The 18,147-nt window shown below is 43.1% G+C and overlaps 1 protein-coding gene across 5 annotated transcripts in view; it reads right to left on the bottom strand.

Annotated features, from left to right (window-relative positions):
• Nucleotides 1-18,147, bottom strand: part of SNX24 (sorting nexin 24) — a 160,996-nt gene that overhangs the window by 11,490 nt on the left and 131,359 nt on the right. For all 5 annotated transcript variants that reach the window (XM_030566497.1, XM_030566498.1, XM_030566499.1 and 2 more), the window contains 3 exons: nucleotides 9,509-9,603; nucleotides 7,581-7,613; nucleotides 6,257-6,321 (listed from right to left, as the gene is read on the bottom strand). In XM_030566497.1, the coding sequence (XP_030422357.1) occupies nucleotides 6,257-6,321; nucleotides 7,581-7,613; nucleotides 9,509-9,603 (193 nt within the window). The remainder of the gene's footprint in view (nucleotides 1-6,256; nucleotides 6,322-7,580; nucleotides 7,614-9,508; nucleotides 9,604-18,147) is intronic.

Raw genomic sequence — 18,147 nt, forward strand, 5'->3', positions numbered from 1 at the left:
CGTTGAACGATCGCCGCCATGGTCTGGAACCGCTGCCGAGGCAGCGAGGCCCTGCCCACAGTGGCGTCCAGGACGGCCCCGATAAATTCCACCTTCTGAGTGGGCCTCAGGGTGGACTTGTCTGTGTTTATCAAGAGGCCCAGACTCGCAAACATGCCGGTGATCACGCGGACATGGCTGTACACCTGCTGTTCCGACGTGCCCCGAATCAACCAATCGTCCAGATAAGGGAACACGTGGACACGGTTGCGCCGAAGATGCGCCACGACAACTGCCATGCATTTTGTAAACACCCTCGGGGCCGTGGACAGGCCAAACGGGAGGACCGCAAATTGATAATGACGAGCCCCCACAACGAAGCGGAGGAAGCGTCTGTGGCGTGGCCAAATGGCAACGTGGAAATACGCGTCCTGCATGTCGAGGGCGGCGTACCAGTCTCCCGGATCCAGGGATGGAATAATGGTCCCCAGGGATACCATGCGGAACTTCAACTTCACGAGGTATTTGTTGAGTTCTCGCAGGTCGAGGATAGGCCTGAGGCCCCCCTTGGCCTTGGGGATCAGAAAATAGCGGGAATAAAACCCATTGCCTTTCTCGTTTTCGGGAACCGCCTCTATAGCTCCTTTGCTGAGGAGCGTCTGCACCTCCTGCCGAAGGAATTGCTCGTGAGAGGGGTCCCTGAAGAGGGACGAGGAAGGAGGGCGGGAAGGAGGAAACGAAACAAACTGCAGGCGGTATCCCGTCTGCACCATACTTAAGACCCAGCGGTCCGATGTTATTTGGGACCACGCCGGGAGGAAAAACGAAAGGCGGTTTGAAAACGGGGGGAAAGGATCCATAGTGGAAACTGTTACCGCGCCCTCGGGCGCACCTTCAAAATGAAGGCTTAGGACCAGGCGGGGGTTTTGAGGAGCCTTGGTTCTGCCCCCCTTGGTTCCCCGACTGCCTGCGCCTCCCGTTCCTGCCGCGGCGCCTGTAAGGGTCCTGCCGCTGGCGGAACTGGGAAAACGGCCAACGGTGCTGCTGTTGTTGCGGCCTAAAGGGTCTACGCTGTGTCACGGGGGTGTGCATCCCGAGGGACCGCGCAATGACCCGGTTGTCCTTTAAACTCTTAAGTCTGGGGTCTGTCTTATCGGAAAACAGGCCCTGGCCTTCGAAAGGAAGGTCCTGTATCGTGTGCTGGAGCTCTGGCGGAAGGCCGGAAACCTGCAGCCAGGAGATGCGACGCATCGTAACTCCTGACGCGAGGGTACGGGCAGCCGAGTCCGCAGCGTCCAAGGAGGCTTGCAAGGCCGTGCGCGCGACCTTCTTGCCTTCGTCCAAGATGGCCGTGAACTCTTGGCGAGCATCCTGTGGCAGCAGCTCCTTAAATTTGTCCACTGCCACCCAGGAGTTAAAGGCGTATCTGCTCAGCAGGGCCTGTTGGTTAGAGACCCTGAGCTGCAGCGCCCCAGCCGAATACACCTTACGGCCAAGGAAGTCCATCCGCCTGGCTTCTCTGGATTTGGGGGCCGGAGCCTCCTGGCCGTGACGCTCCCTATCGTTCACCGATTGCACTACCAGTGAACCGGGAGTCGGGTGAACATGTAAATATTCGTACCCCTTAGAAGGGGCCATGTACTTCCTCTCGACTCCTTTCGCTGTCGGAGGGATGGAGGCCGGGGACTGCCAGATAGTATTGGCATTGGCCTGAATGGTCCGTATAAACGGCAGGGCGACCCTGGTGGGAGCATCGGAAGAGAGGATGGTGACAATTGGGTCCTCTATCTCCGAGACCTCCTCTGCCTGCAGACTCAGGTTTTGAGCCAATCGCCTGAGGAGGTCCTGGTGCGCCCTGAGATCCAGCGGGGGGGGACTGTTGGAGGAGGTACCCGCCACCGCCTCATCCGGGGAGGAGGATGATGAGACCCCAGGCACAATAGTGTCCAACTGAGGGCCTTCCTCAGCCCTCGCCTCTGTCTCCGGAGCCCCAGCGGAGTCCTGCTGTTTGGACCCTTCGTCCCCTTCCGGGGAGGGAGGGGGGCGAGACAAGGAGGCTTCAGGGGCCCTACGCTCCGCAGTCGCCGGCCTAGCAGGGAGCTGCTGGGGGCCCTGGGCCTGATGGTACGCCCAGGGTGTCCAGAATCCCCACTGTGGGGGGCCTTGGTCCTGCAGCGGCGGATCAGCAAACAGCGCCGCCTGCCGGTCGGTGCCCAGCGCATAGCCGCTGTCCGTCTGGGAGGACACGGACGGCTGCCTGGAGGGCCACGGCGGGGCCGACCCTGGATGGTACGGGTCTGCGCGGGCCGGCACGGAGGATCGTCTCGGTGCCGGGGACCGGTGCCGGGAGTCATAACGGTGCCGGGATCGGGACCGGGATCTGTCACGGTGCCGGGCGCTGCTTCGGGACCGGGATCTGTCACGGTGCCGGGCGCCGCTTCGGTGCCGGGACCTACTACCAGCTCGGTGCCGGGAGATCGACCGGGACCGGGACCTGCCACCAGCTCGGTGCCGGGAGGTCGAGCGAGATCGGGACCGGGACCTGCCACCAGCTCGGTGCCGGGAGGTCGACCGGTGCGGCGAGTAGCGTCGGGACCTGCTCCTGGAGTCGCGGTGCCGGTGTCGAACGGAGCCTGACCGCGACCGTCTCGATGCCGACCGGTGCCGCGAGTGCGACCGGTACCGCTGAGGGGAGCGGTGCCGGGACTGCGAGCGGCGTCGGGATCTGGAGCGCCCAAGACGTCGGGGCCTGGATGGCGAACGACTGTCCGTGGGCGGTGCCGACATCATGGGCTTGCCTCTGGACGTGACCCGCACCGGAGGAACCGGGGGTGGCAGCCGAGTAGGCTCCGTCAGGGCAATAAGGTCCCGAGCCGAGGCGAAGGTCTCCGGTGTGGATGGGACCATTATCTCAACCCCAGATCTCATGGGGGAGCTCGGCGGCACCGGACTCAACAGACCCGCCGGGCCCGGAGTCAACGGTGCTGACGGTGCCGGCGGCGCCGCGGCCGATGTCGAGGCCGGGCGTTCAAGCCGGGTCTGCCTGGCCGGAGTATTAGACTTCGACGGCCTAGGCTCTGATTCCGGTGCCGGAGAAGGTCGGTGCCGAGGAGTCTTCTCGGTGCCGGAGCGATCCGGTGCCGGTGCCGAAACCACGATCTGCGAAGTCGACGGGTCAAGTGCCGCCTCCATTAGGAGAGTTCGGAGCCTCTGATCCCTCTCCTTTTTTGTCCTCGGCTTAAAAGCCTTACAGATGCGGCACTTGTCAGATCTGTGCGATTCCCCGAGGCACTTCAGGCACGCTTCGTGGGGATCGCTGGTAGGCATGGGCTTCTTGCAGGCCGCACACTGCTTGAAGCCTGGCGAAACAGGCATGAGCCTGGCGCCCGGTGCCGGGAAGGGCTAAGCCCCCGGCAAGAAACTACTTAACAGCTATTTACTAAACTATCTACTTAACAATACTAATTAACAACTATCTATAGAACTAGAGATAAGCGATAAACAAGCGATAGAAACTAGGAGAGCTAGGGACGTGGAGGACAGCTATGCCGCGCTCCACAGTTCCAACGACCGACACGGCGGTAAGAAGGAACTGAGGAGCGGGCGGGCCGGCAGGGATATATATTGGGCGCCATGGCGGCGCCACTCCAGGGGGCGACCTGCCGGCCCACTGGAGTTGCTAGGGTAAAAAAGTTTCCGACGAACGTGCACGCGCGGCGCGCACACCTAACTGGAATGGATGTGAGCAATCACTCGAAGAAGAACTATGTTTCAAGGCCAAAAAGAGCCTTGATGAAGCCCTGAAGAGTTCTTTGTTCTGAACGCCATTAACTAACTCTCACACATTAAAACAAGCCATTTCAAAAGAAACCACCACTTAAAATAGTTAAAAAATTCAATATTAAATTCCCAGTGATGTCAATAAAAAAGCAAGTATGGTCATTCTTAGAGTATAGGTGAGAAGTAAAAATGCAGATATTAAAGTGTTGCAGAAGCTTTAATAGGAGTCATCGAGCTAAAAGCCTGTGTAATAATTTGAAAATTTAAGGTGTTATCTGTATATTTTAAGACAATTATATGTAATTTCCATTCTTTGTCTCTCAAGATTTTCAATGAAATTTAACAACATTCAGAATTAAAAAAAAAAAAAGACTTAATTGCAAGTTGCTTATCTGGTTATCTAGAATGACTTTTAAACAAATCTTTGAGAAAATGAAGCGCAACAAAATCAGGATCTGATTACTTTACTTTCTAGACTTCTTACTTGGTCCCAAAGTCAAAATCAGGTAATCTTCTGTATTAGTATGTGGATCAGATGGAAATGGTGCAAGTATTGTTAGGTTTGGAAGCATTGGATTTCTATCAATAAATGTTGGTAAACACTGATTTCACTGTACACACACAGAAGAAACCAATGGAAAATATTTCCAGATAATATCTGAAACTGAGAGGCAAAGTAAGAGAAGTGCTGCTTGAGAACTTATTAGACTTTGATTCAAGGATATTTATTTTGTACATTTTGACATGTGATGTTGACAATTTGTGTTTTAACCATCATAAAGTTTTAAGATTTTGCATCTCACTGTCTAATATCATTAAATATTGTTTGACTCCAGCCAAATTTCCCACAATTGGTGAAAATGTAAATAGAGAAAAATCTAAAAACAAACAAACAAAAAAAAGTCCAAAACCCTTAAAATTGACATTGATACTGTTGAAATTATCAAAAAATAAAAATCGAATTCTGCAAAGCCTAATTATAGTTTGTGAACCGAAACACTGTTGAGTGTTGGTTTAGCCTTTCTGTTCCTCCAGAATAAAACGAAGGCAGAATTAGTTTTTAGTGTCTGCAAAATTCTCCTCCAGTTTTGGGGTGGAATCTTGGATCTATTAAATTCAATGGCAAAACTTTCATTGACTTCAGTGGGGGGCAGGATTTCACCCTTGAAATTTATTGGTATACTATACTTGCTATGTACTTTATCAGGTAAACTCAACGAATGAAAGCTTCAATAATTGCACTGTGCTCTGGAGGAATCCAGGCCTGAAATTAGAGGTGTGTTATGAGATAGAAATCAGGAATTAGAATGCTATGTACATATGATTTTATCATGAGTGTCACAATATTTGATGTTTAAAGTCCCAGCTCCTGGATTCATGTGGCTTCTCGAGAATCTCAGGGGTTTTTTTTTTAAAAGTTTTTAGCTCTCATGATTTTGGAAAAAAGCTTGAAAATGTGAAGAAAGTGCACTCCAGAGGCTGAGAAACCAAAGGCAAACACAAAAACCCCAACCTTTATTATTATTATTTAAAATTTCCTGATTTTAGACAATCTTACGATTTCTTGATGCATGTTTTGAACACTTGGGGGATTTGCAGAGCCATGTGGGGAAACCTCCACAGTGTCAGCTTATTTCCAAAGCTATCTGCTTCATTTTTGTTAGCAGCATACATTCAGGAAAACAGAGCTTAATATATAAGAAAGAGCAATTTGTTAATTTTTTTTCCTCATTGGAAAATCCTAATTTACAGTTTAAGTGGAAAATTCTCATACTGAAATTTACATATACACAAAAGTGTGGAAAAGGCAACAGTTCTATCAATTCAAATGAACAATGTAGGAACACTGTGCAATATGTGCCAACAACATAATCTCTGGAAGAAAACACAGAGAAAAAGTCCCTGAATTATTTTTACAAAGGGGAGGGGGAACAGTAAAAGAGATAATGGATTAGAACTACTTCTTCCAAATGTTCTTTTGAAATACATATTAACAGATCAAGAGTAATGTAAATATCCTCTGAACACATCTATTACATGCAAAACATACAATCTTTAAAAAAAATCCTACAGTTTAGAAATGATAAGAAATGACAATAATCCAAGTGGAAATACAAACATGCTCACAGCAGCTCAACTGGTGTTTAGGGAAAAAGCACATTAAAAAAGGACTGTATCTTTAGATCAAACCCTGCAGGCAAAAGAACCTACACAGTCAACAAAAAAAGAGAAGCAGTATTTTACATCTTTTTATGATTCGAATCCACAGTAGATTTGGTTAGGAGAATAACAGAGAGAAAAAAACATACGTCTGCATATAAATCATCTGCCCCAATTAGGATTTTAAAGAGCTTTATATAAGAACTATTGGTTTATTGGCAGACTACTAGAATTTGAACCAGTATCACTCGGCAAGGCCTGTATTAATAATAATGTGGTTTATGTGGTCTAGGGTCAGATCAGTAAAGAGCTGTTAACAGATGACAAGTTTGATTACCATTGGCTGCAGGCAAGACATATGGATCCCTTAGGAACAGCAGCACAGGCTGGTGGGACAGTTTGCTGGAAAGGTCAAGAACAGGAATGTCAGCATCAAGGGACGGTAAACAGGATATACTACAAACTACCTTTGATAAAGTGAGGTGACCCACGCTGCTCAGGAATAACATCAGTATGTTTATATGCGCAAACTCTGTGGAAAGGAGAAAATTTTCTGGGAGGAAAGCTCCCTATTGCTTAGTGACACAAAGTGACAGCATCAGCTTGAAATCTGAGATGAAGGGGTCACACTCCACTGTGGTGGTGGCAGCGGTGATTATGGGCTTTAAGCCACCATTGAGCCCTCCTGATTCAGGGCTGTTCTGTGGTCCGTAGGAATATTTAGACCATTAGCTTAGCCTCCTGGGCTGCCTAATGGGCCACAGAACGACTCGGAATCTGTGCAATACTCTTGCCACAGATACTACCCCAGCACACCCCCTATGCCAAGGCCTGTAAGAGTATAACTGGGAAGCAGCCTTATAGCTGCTGTCCACAATAGCTATGCCAAGGGAACCCTCTCCGACCAGTAGCAAGGCTGCTAAGGCCCCTACACACTGCGCTGAGTCTTTTATGTAGCATAAAGGGGCCAGAGCAGGAGTAGTTTTTTTCCTTTTTAAATGAAAAGTAATTTTAGGTGCTATATCCAAATGCCCTTGCCAAGCTTTCAGATTTTACAATCCCATTTTCCTGGTTTTAGTTTTTATTAAATATTCATCTCTTCCCATGTGAAAGATCCATGCAAACAACAGGAGCAACTAACTGACTGACTGTATATAGTGAAACCCAAGGTATGCAAAGTTCTGTCAAAAGCATGAAAAAAATCTCATTTTTTTTCAATTATAGTCCTGTTACAAACAACACCCAGCATGGGGTAAAAATGTTCACAGGGAGTGTTAAGCTGAAGGTGTCCCTTTAAGTTTCTGTAAGAAATTCCAAAATATAAATTAGAGAGAGAGATGTGCAATTCATACTACAAACAGATCTGGTCCAGCTTATGAAACCAGATGCAGTGTTTAATAAATTCACTCAAAATTTAATGCCAAGATATTGCTATTGTGTCAATTGCTGGAACAAATGTAGGATGCCCTTTATGTGTGTATATCTATCTATAGCTATCTATATATACATATATATCTAATTACTTCAGTGTCTTTGTTTTATATATTAGTAGACTGTTAAACCAATTTCCTTAGGAAAATTAGCAAAGTAAGCGTGGCTTTTATTTACTTATACCACATTTCATTGTCTAGAAATGCTAGCAGTAATTATGAATTGCTCACCTTGATTCTTCAGATTCTGTTTCATCAAAAGAACTAAAACAAAAATGCAGACAAATTAGATTATGCTTGCTTATAACAACATTAACACAAAGAAAGCTGTTAACAGCTACGAAAGGAAAGACTCTTTATCTGGTCAGTGGCTGTGTAATGCAACGCACTTAATATGGGAGTACTCTCATAATTTTCTTGTGATCACAGCTTCTAAGTGACAACATGTATTTCACTAGAATAGATTCACATGCATAAATATATAAAAGTGATGGGGTACAATTCCACTGAGAGATTCTGGTTGACATCATTAACTACAAGAGAAGAGTGTCAAGCAGCTTGTCCCTAAATCACCAAAGCTGGCATATTTACGTTTTTGGGGGGATAATAAAGTTAGCACATTTATGTTTCATGTTATTATTGACAGCAGCATAACAGATAACATTACACTAGCTATAAGTGAAGTATGTTTGCTGTTATATGAGCATTTTCAAACCAATATCAAGTGTATGATAAGCAAAGTAAACTCTACATATCTTAAAGAGATTCTGTATGTACTGGATGTGAACAATGATTTCCCAAGCTCAGTTTGGAACTACAATTACAAGGTTTTATGAAAAATTATGACCCAGATCTAAGTCTTTTTGGAAATACCCATGTAAGGGAGTACAAAAAGCTATGAGGCTGCCTTGAGAGTTTCCTTTGCATTCTTATGCTGGGGTGGTGGCAGGGTTTACTACAGTGTGGAAGAAAGCAAAGATCTGACTCACATACCCTGTCCAAGATCCCTTGCCTTCACAATAGTTCTGGTATGCTGTGGCTTTAGCCCCACTGACTGACAGCACAGCTCTACTGGCAACTTCCTTGACCACAATTAGGCTTTGGGAGCGAGATCCTTATGCTCGCTCCAGCCACTTTACACCAGGTAAAAGGGCTGTAGCAGAATAAAGGGGTTCCAAAACCCCCAGATCTGCTTGAGGAAAGGTTCCCTGGTGCAGGAACTGTGCAAGACAGTTATAAGGCCACTTTCCTAGGACCATCTCACAGGCCCTGGCATGCTAGGGAAAGGGTCGTGCAGGGCCGCAGCACACAATACTGTGGGGATTCCAGGCAGTGATGCAACCTGTAGGGGAGCCAAAAAAAGGCTGTCTAAATTATTTTGGGGTCTGCTCTGCCTGCTGGTAGGCTCAGGATAGGGATGGCACAAACATGGCTTTAAACCTCTTTACCCACCCTCCTTCCCCAAGGCTATGAGTTCTATGTTGCACCTCTTAGAGGCACAGCAGAGAATTACACCCTAAGGTGGAAAGCACAACAGAATGTAATATAATTTGACTATATTATTCTGGGAATCTCTGGTACACTGAAGGGAGGATAACGTGTATCTTTGTGCCTCCTTCATCCAAACCAACCCTGAACCCTTTCCTGGAAGGGAACTGTGGACACTGGTATAGTCTATGCCACCATGGAGATAGGGGAAGCCAGGCACTGAGGGTCACCAGTTACCATTTGCACCCATATAAGTAAAAGCAGATTCCAAACCCTGCCCCACCCCTCCCAGACTGGAAATCTTGTGGATTTCTTTAAAAAAAAATTGGTAGGTATTTCAAAGATCTGTTAGACAATCCCATTTTTTTTTATCTTGCTCACATCTAAGTCTGTTTCTGCTTTGCTTTCAATGGATATACAATAAATGTCTCCCTGCATTGCATCACTGCCTGGAATACAGGATGTATTTTATTTTACCATCTTTTATAGCTACGCAAATATACCCACAATTAAACTGATGCTCCTTTTAGTTATAGTGGTGTAAGTTAACAGCAAGTCCATTTTAAATCAATGGTGTTAAATCGTAAGAGAACTAATACAGCACAAGAGGAGAATCAGCTCTGTCCTGTTTTTCTGTATATTTGGAGTTGTTTTACTTAATGTGTTCTTACCCATAACTTTCCGCCTTTGGCAGAGAAGGGACATGCCGAACATTCAGGAAGTCTAGAAATATTTTGGGGAGATCTTCATTTTCTAAAATGATAGTCTGTAATACAGAAAATACACAATATCATTCAGTTCTTTTCTCATTCTTTTTATTTATCCTCTAACAATAACTTTTAATAAGTAAACCACAATTACTTCAATTCTTTCCTAGTCACACAAGTTTACTAAAGTAAACATCTTCCAATACATGTTACTAAATTCTAAGATTATATCAGATTATGGTGATGCAACACTGCCCATACCCATGCCAGTATCAGTGACAAACGTTTACCCAAGAAAAGGTTACTATAAGTTTGAATCTTAAATTTGATTTTTGGTACACTCATTTCAGAATAAAATTTTGATTTTGTTGTCTCCTTTTAAAATCAAAATCAACAGCAGCACATGGTTATTGACTTCAGCTATTTCATTTCCAGCGCTTGAAAGTATCCCATCCATCATGGCAGTAGGAAAAAGGAACTCTCTTGTGTGTTCATGGGCTTACTCAGTGTTATTAATGCAAGATTTAGGGAATGTTAACAAGGTGAGTTGCTTGTTTGGCTTGACAGATCAGCTTACAATGCACTGGTCACATCTATAGTGTGGTCACCAATGACAAAGGCCTGGTGAAAGAGCTACTATCTAGACCTGCCATACTATTCCATATTAATAATGTATGGCCTGGAATCCATTTCCCTTCCCAAATATTTTTCACCAAACAGATGATTTGTAGTTTTATGAGTAAATTAGTAAATTAATTAGAAATAGATTTAATAGAAAAGGACACAACAGGTAAATGGGATTTTTAAATATCCATTCACCATGATAGAGAGGCTGATTTTTTAAGAATACAATAGACTTCTACAGTTTTATAGTAACTAGTAGGAGGTAGTTAGTAGCTGGTCTCCACTCCTCACCTAAGACAAATAAAATAGTTCACAAATACATGTCATGGTTTCTCTGGAGGATTAAGGCTCTATTCACTTGTCACTCATACTGCTGAACATCTCCACTTGTTACTACAAAAGCCATACGGATGTATGGTACTTAACAGATAAAACGCATAGTCACTCTGCTGAGGGGCTTTCCATCTCAGAGGCCTAATCCAGCAAACAGTGCATATGAGTAACTTTACTCACATGAGTAACTACTCACACAAGCTGCATACTGTGCTTGCAGGACTGGGCCCTTGGTTAGAACAGAACCATTGTGACAGGGTGAGAAAACAAGAGGCAAGTGTTGGTAACGGGAGGGAGTATTACACGATACAAGCTCATGAGACAACATTCCTATTGTATGTAATCTAACCTTATACAATACAAAAGCCTACTTCTTCAATTTGGTTAATGTGGTGCAGTAGTACACGTGGAGCAAGAGCAATTCAACTATTTGTGTAATAAAAAACCTAGTTCAGATTTACAAACATTACTATAAAATATGGATAGACTTAAAAATAGAAATAAATTTTAAAATAAGATATCTGCACATCAGTTCTTTTTTTACTCTTCTTTCGGGACCTGAGTTCCGGATTCTTTATTTCTCTACCAAGATCTGATGTCATAACAACATGTTTAATAAAAACAATCCTCGATCAGAGACTGCAGCTCCTGAACTGTTTTACCATGACACCACTTCTTACAAGAGAAACAAAGTTCTCAAGTCTTGGCTGGTACAAAGCCTTTCAGTTCACCTTTAAATGAGGATGCAGCATTAAATGCTTCTTCATTTATATTCTGTGAAATCAGCACTATGGTGCTGCAAAATTCATCTTGCTCTGCATTCAAGTTATGCATGGGAGGAGGGATGGAGGGGGATGCATATTCAAAGGACATGTGAATTGCATAACAATGTGCACTATTTGCTCAAACAAAAACAATTTACTAATATTAACCAATCTTGCATCAAAAATCATGTGTGCAAGAGCTGCTTCAGGGCATCTGTAATTTATGCACAATCCCTTAGTTTCACTTCTTGAGTTTTTCATACACCATATTAGAGCAATTTGAGTGACTTGGTGAGGTCGGCTGCTGGTAAATTTAGAAGAAAGAAGAGATGGTTGGGGGAGGGGAAGGGCATGTCACTGAACAAGAGAAGTTGTTCTGATGATGCTAACATGTTATTGAAGCAAACTTATTTGTTTTTCCTGCTGCTCACTCAGTTATACCAAGTCAAATCAACCCAAGCCTGGACAACTAGTTATACAGCGCCCCTGATTTAATTAAATTTGTTTAACTGCAAGGTCTCCGATAGACATTATGTCCTTAGACATTTCAGGATTTTACTCCCATTAGTTTAGCACCTGTTCAAGCCCTTTATTTTGGCAACCAGCAAACCTGAAACTGCAGAACTGCAAGCCAGACGGACATAACCCACCTTGATTTGATGTGGCATTTTGTCAGACTGTCATGAAGCAATGAAATACAAATATTTTGATATGGTTTCATTGAACTACAGTATATTTTCCAGATAATGCATGCCAAAAAGTCATAGCTATATTCTAAATACACCTCTACCCGAATTCAGCTGTAATGAGGTAAAGCAGTGCTCCAGGGGGCCAGGGCTGTGCACTCTGGTGGATCAAAGCAAGTTCGATTTAAAACTGTTTCACCTCTAAAGTGGTAAGATTTTTTGGCTCCTGAGGACAGCGTTACATCGAGGTAGAGGTGTACTTCCAGAAACATTAAGGAATAAATCATGACATTCTGGAATAATCCTAATTTGAGATCAAATTCTCTGCTGGCCCAACTCCATTGACTTCAGTGGAACTGGGCTAGTAGAGAATTTGGCCCTTTGATTTGTTTGCCATATAATGGAAGAGCTGCAAGATAAACTGAAAACAGGGAAAGACGGCAAGGATTACAACTAATTAACATACATACCAATTTAATCTTTGCTGTATTTCTTTTAGACTTGCAATTAAAAAAAATAATCAAATAAGTAGGGGCTACAATCATAACTAGTTCCATTTACCTGAACAAACAATGCAATAAGAAATTTTTGACTCTCTCATTTAGAAAGTTATTTAAAGAATGCTTATATTACAAACCATATTCTCCTTAATCTTTAGACAACAGATAAGCAGAAGAAGTGCTTCTTGACTATGTGATAAAATTAGTGATAAAACACATACAAATAAACCCATTTTTCAGTCCAGTATGTAGTTATACATTTTAGATAGGAGCACAGAGAGCTATGTAAGACTTCTGTTACAAACTCCAAGACATATCTATGAAACAGGAAAAGATCACAGTAGGATTATAAATTAATGTCTGGATTTTTCAATGTGCCATATTTAAACTCTACTTAGCAAGACCATAGCTAGTCCAGTTCCAAACCCTGTGCCGTTTTAACAAGCTGATTTAAGGAACAAAAGCAGCATATATGTTCTCTCCTCAAAATGAGAAGAGAACTAAAATACATAAGCCTACTGAAAGCAAATAATTTAGGAAGTGACTCCAGAAATACATTTTTCAAATTGGTCAATTCCATCTGTGTTGAGTACTATGTTTTCTTCACATATTTTAAAAAGCTTGTTTATCAATTCCTGCCATATTTTAATAAGCTATTGCATGCTCCTGAAAAATATAACACTGGAAATACTAGTGTTTACATCATTAGAAATGCCCTTTTTATCAAAAGGGTGCAATTATTATTATGTAACACTAAAATCCAGATTTTTCTACTTTACCAGCTTCATAAAATCATGTTCCCTCAGGATGTCATTGATTAGTTGCACATGTTCTTTCAGTGACATCCCAAATTCTTAATTGTCAGTTATCTTTTCTCCTTCAGTAAGTAAAACATACTCACAAAACTGCAGAGGGACTTGTTCTGCCTTAACCTTAGCTAGATGCCATCATGCAGTGGAAAACAGTGCTAAAATATCACAGGATAATGCTCTCCAACAAGGGAGACATATAAACAGCATAATGATTTCCCACGAGTTTCCTTTTTAGAAAATTGTCACTAAAGCCAGCATAAATGGTGACATATCTTCACAGAGGACACTGTGAAATCGAACACTGGCATTCTAGTTAGGTCCAAATGTACTCATCAGCCAATTATAACAGTAACTGAACATCTTGTTGAAAACTTGGACAAGACCAGTTTGCTAACCTTCCAAGATTGTGCTACAGGAATGCATTGTTTTCACTGATTGATTATTTTAAACAAAACAGTTTTAAAAATTCATTGCTTCCAATCATCTATCATAGTTTCTCAAGATCTGTGGAACATCTTTTAGTTAGGAGAGTAAGTATTGAGAGCTAAGTATGCAGAGTTTCTAAGAGTCCTTAAAATTTTTTCCTTTCATTCTGGTTTAGTCTGAGATGCCCTATTGTTAGGGTGAAAAAGTTCATGACAGTTTTTCCTCTCTTCACAAGGAAGGATGCTTCACAATACCTAATTCAGTGGTGCAGCTAAAAATGGGGGAGAAAAAAATCAATACATTCCAGCTACAGTAAGTAGGCTGGAGTGTCAGTCTCCACTGGGACTGAAACCTACAAGCTTTTAGACTGCTTTAGAGTCTATATTCTTCTATTTACCTGCTTTCCAGCAGCTGCTTACACAGTCCCATGAAATGATAAAATGGTTAGCAAAAGAACATATTAAACTAAAAAGAAGTAGACTACACGAAAGAATCTGGTTTTTAAGAATGATCTTTTCTTTTCCTGAAAAAGCAATAGCAGATATGCTTTTGCTAATCAGAATGCTTGCTTCTTACCCATCATGGTTCCATAGTGAAGAATTTCACTCTCCTTCAATAAAGCGTATTATTGTATGCTGTTCTGGGTCAATATTATTTTCACTCTACATAATTAACATACTTAGAAGCATAGGCCCTTCCCCCCAAAAAATGTTCTTCAGCAAAATGTGAATGCATAACGATAAAAAGAGCTATAATAAGAGGCACTGAAACACTTAAATGTGTATAGAAAATGCAAGAAATATAGAAAATATGCAGGAGGAAGTAGAAGTGATGCTAAATGGAAAGCACAACCTTAGTGTACATAAATTTAACTAAATTCTCATAAATGGAATGTTAAGAGTGATGCATGCAATCTATGAAGGAGGGACAGTAGGGGACAAAAAGTAGAGGGAGGATACAAGCCCCTAAGCCAGGGGCGGCCAACCTGAGCCTGAGAAGGAGCCAGAATTTGCCAATGTACATTGCCAAAGAGTGACAATAATACATCAACAGCCCTGCATCAGCTCCCCACTGCTCCCAGTGCCTCCTGCCCACCAGCAGTCTCGCCAATCAGTGTCTCTCGCCCCGCACTCCCGATCAGCTGTTTTGTGGCACGCAGGAGGCCCTGAGGGAGGGGGGAGGGCATAGCAGGCTCAGGGGAGGGGCAGGAAGGGATGGAGTGGGAGCAGGATCTGTGGCAGAGCCAGAGGTTGATCAGTGAGCACCCCCTGGCACATTGGAAAGTTGGCACCTGTAGCTCCAGCCCCCGAGTCGGTGCCTATACAAACAGCCGCATTTTAACTTCTGAAGAGCCACATGTGGCTCCGGAGCCACAGGTTGGCCACCCCTGCCCTAAGCATTTACAAACCCAGTGAGAGATAATCTGCTGATAATCATCATAGCAGTGATATGCTGTACTTTGAAATGAAAAATAAACTGCAGAGGGCAGTTGACTCAGATCCCCAGGACTGTAGGATAGTGGAAACGTTCCTGAATCAACTATTAGACTTTCAGATTACTATACTCTTGAGGAACTTAAACTACCTGCTGGGTCACAAATATGGCCTGACATCAATTAAAAAAAACAAAAACCTCTTAGGATATGAAGAGGAGAACTGAACCAGAAAGAAGAGAACCCAAATAGTGGTGAGACCATTGCTGGATCTACAGTAATGGTAAGCTGAAAGCTCCACACCAGTGACCACAAGGTATTTAATAATATTACTCGGCACTTATCTAGACTTTCTAGTTTCAAAGCACTTTACTGAAATGAATTACTTTACTTAGACTAAATACACAAACAAATAAGTTAAGTGACAGTAATAGCTGTATTATGTAGTGGTTTAACAACAGGTTTTTGGCACCACTTTATGTTTAGCTAGTGATTACATAATGGCTGTGTATGCAACTAGTAGTCCACGTACATTCCACATGTAATCAAATATACAATATTATTTTAAGGAAACAGCATGTACAGGAGATAATATTAAAATCTATGAGTGTAGAAGAACATGAGAGTAATCTGAAAAGGTAGAAAAGGGAAGGCGCAATAGACAGTTATTCTGAAAAATAAAAGCTAAAGGAACAAAGTGGTCAACATGATTTCATGAGGGACTGCTCAAAGATTAGAGGGTTAAAACAAACTCTTTTAGAAATTAAGAAATTGATGGAATCAAGCAAGAATGCTCAGTAGCTAAATGAAAAAAGATAAGGGCAGCAAAAGAGCAGAATAAGTTAATACTATTCAAAATGGATAATGTTAATAAAGGCTTTTATAAATATATCCTGGGAAAAAGTAGCAGAGAAAGCAGGCCATTAGGGATGAACAAAATCAACACTGATTTTGCCTGAGCTGCAAACATGGTTTTTAAAAGTCAACCTCCAACAACAAAAGAATAGACAATTAAGAAGTAATTAAGATATTGTCAGTACAGCTTCTGACAACAAGCAGGTACTAGAATACATGAGAATATATATATATTATATATATATTACACACACGCATCAGTGCATCCAGAAGATATGCATCCTAGGGTGTTAAAGGAAGTAGGTAATTATGTTTGAAAAGTCATGGGCGAGGATGGGGAAAAAAACAAATGTTTTACTAGGCTTTTAAAAAAAGAAATGTGAGAAAAAAAAGAGTAGGCATGAATTTGTAATACTGCATGGAGGCAAAAGAATAAAATAATCACTGCAGTTTTGGCTGAATGCACAGAACCTTCCCATTATGGAACAGTTCCTCTCCCTAAGGCACTGGTGAGACCATACGCAAAATGTGTGTACAGTTCTGATCACCTTAATATCAAAGATGTTGGAGGGCATTTAAAGGAAAGCAACGAAGATATACAAGGGATAAGAGAAATGAAGAAAGATTAAAAGAGCTACATACATGTTACATACAAATAAACTACATTAAAATAACATTACTCAGGTTGCAAAGTCAAATATTCAAAAATTAGGAAATGAGATTGCTGTAACTGCATGCAGGTCCTTGTCCACCTGGCCATGAGAAAAGGGGTAATTGCACCTTTAAGGGCTCCGTGTGCAACTGTAGCAGAGAGGAAGGAAGGAGAAAGTTTACCTGGACAGAGCAGGTATCAGCAGGAAGCAATGCTGTTAAGGAGCTCAGCTGTGCCCCCAAGCCCAAGAGAGAGGAATCTGTGGTTACAGTCACTGTCAGCGCTGGCTAGAGGAAGGGTACCTCTGCTCCTACACTGCAATGAATCTTCCACAAGTCTAGGGAATGGTTCACCCGCTGTGGAACAGACACCTGCTTGTCTAAACTGCCTTTTTGATGAGTAAACTGTTGTGAGCCACCCCAGAAACAGCAGAGGTGTAACTTCGCATGCTCTGTCACAAAAGTGCAAGTGGCCATTTGACCCAGAAGTCGAAGGCAGTTTCTGACTGAGGTCTGGGGGCTGTCTTGAGTTGTTTTGATGAGGCTCAATAATGTCTAGACCTGTCCATGGGAAGAGATGCTCTGGATGCCAGGGAATCCAGATGAAGTGCCCCTATGAACTGTATATTCTGAATGGGTGTTAGTGTGGATTTTTCTATGTTCAAGCTTGAGGCCCAGGTCGAAAACCAAAAAAGCACTGTCCTTGAGAATTGACTCTTGAGTAGCCAATCGCTGACATATGGTAATTCCACTATAGTCTGGCGATGGAGGTAGGCAGCCGCTGCCAACAGAACCTTTGAGAATACTCTTGGAGCTGAGGAGAGTTGAAGGGGAGTACTTAACACCGGAAATAATCTTGGCCTACCACAAATCTTTTAGAGGAATCTTTTGTGAGATGGGTGCATCGCTATATGGAAGTATGCATCCTGGAGTTCAAGGGCCGAAAACCAATACCCTGAATCTAGAGAAAGAAGTATAGCTGCCAGGATCACCATCCTGAATTTCTGGGGTCTCACAAACCTGTTTAGGCACCTTAGATCTAGAAATGGTTTCCATCCTCCATTCTTCTTTGGTACAAGGAAATAGTTTGAATAGAAACCCTTTCCCCTACATTGAGCAGGTATCAGTTCTATTGCTCCTAAATGAAGAAGGGTGTTTACTTTCTGCCTCAGCAGGGGCTTGTGAGGGGGTCGATGAAGAGGGACAGGGAAAGGGAATGAGGACGAGGAAGGGAGGTAAAGTGGAAGTTGCAGCTCAAAGATATAACTTTCAGCACTAATTTGTCTGAGTCAATACGCTCCCATGCATGCTGGAAGTGGGAGAGTTGGTTTCCAAATGGGGGAAACTGGGCAAAACAGTGAAGCTCATGGACTCATAGACTCCAGGACTGGAAGGGACCTCGAGAGGTCATCGAGTCCAGTCCCCTGTCCTCATGGCAGGACCAAATATTGTCTAGACCATCCCTAATAGACATTTATCTAACCTACTCTTAAATATCTCCAGAGATGGAGATTCCACAA

This window comes from Gopherus evgoodei, chromosome 6, assembly GCF_007399415.2.
Source record: "Gopherus evgoodei ecotype Sinaloan lineage chromosome 6, rGopEvg1_v1.p, whole genome shotgun sequence".
NCBI classification, from domain to species: domain Eukaryota; kingdom Metazoa; phylum Chordata; order Testudines; family Testudinidae; genus Gopherus; species Gopherus evgoodei.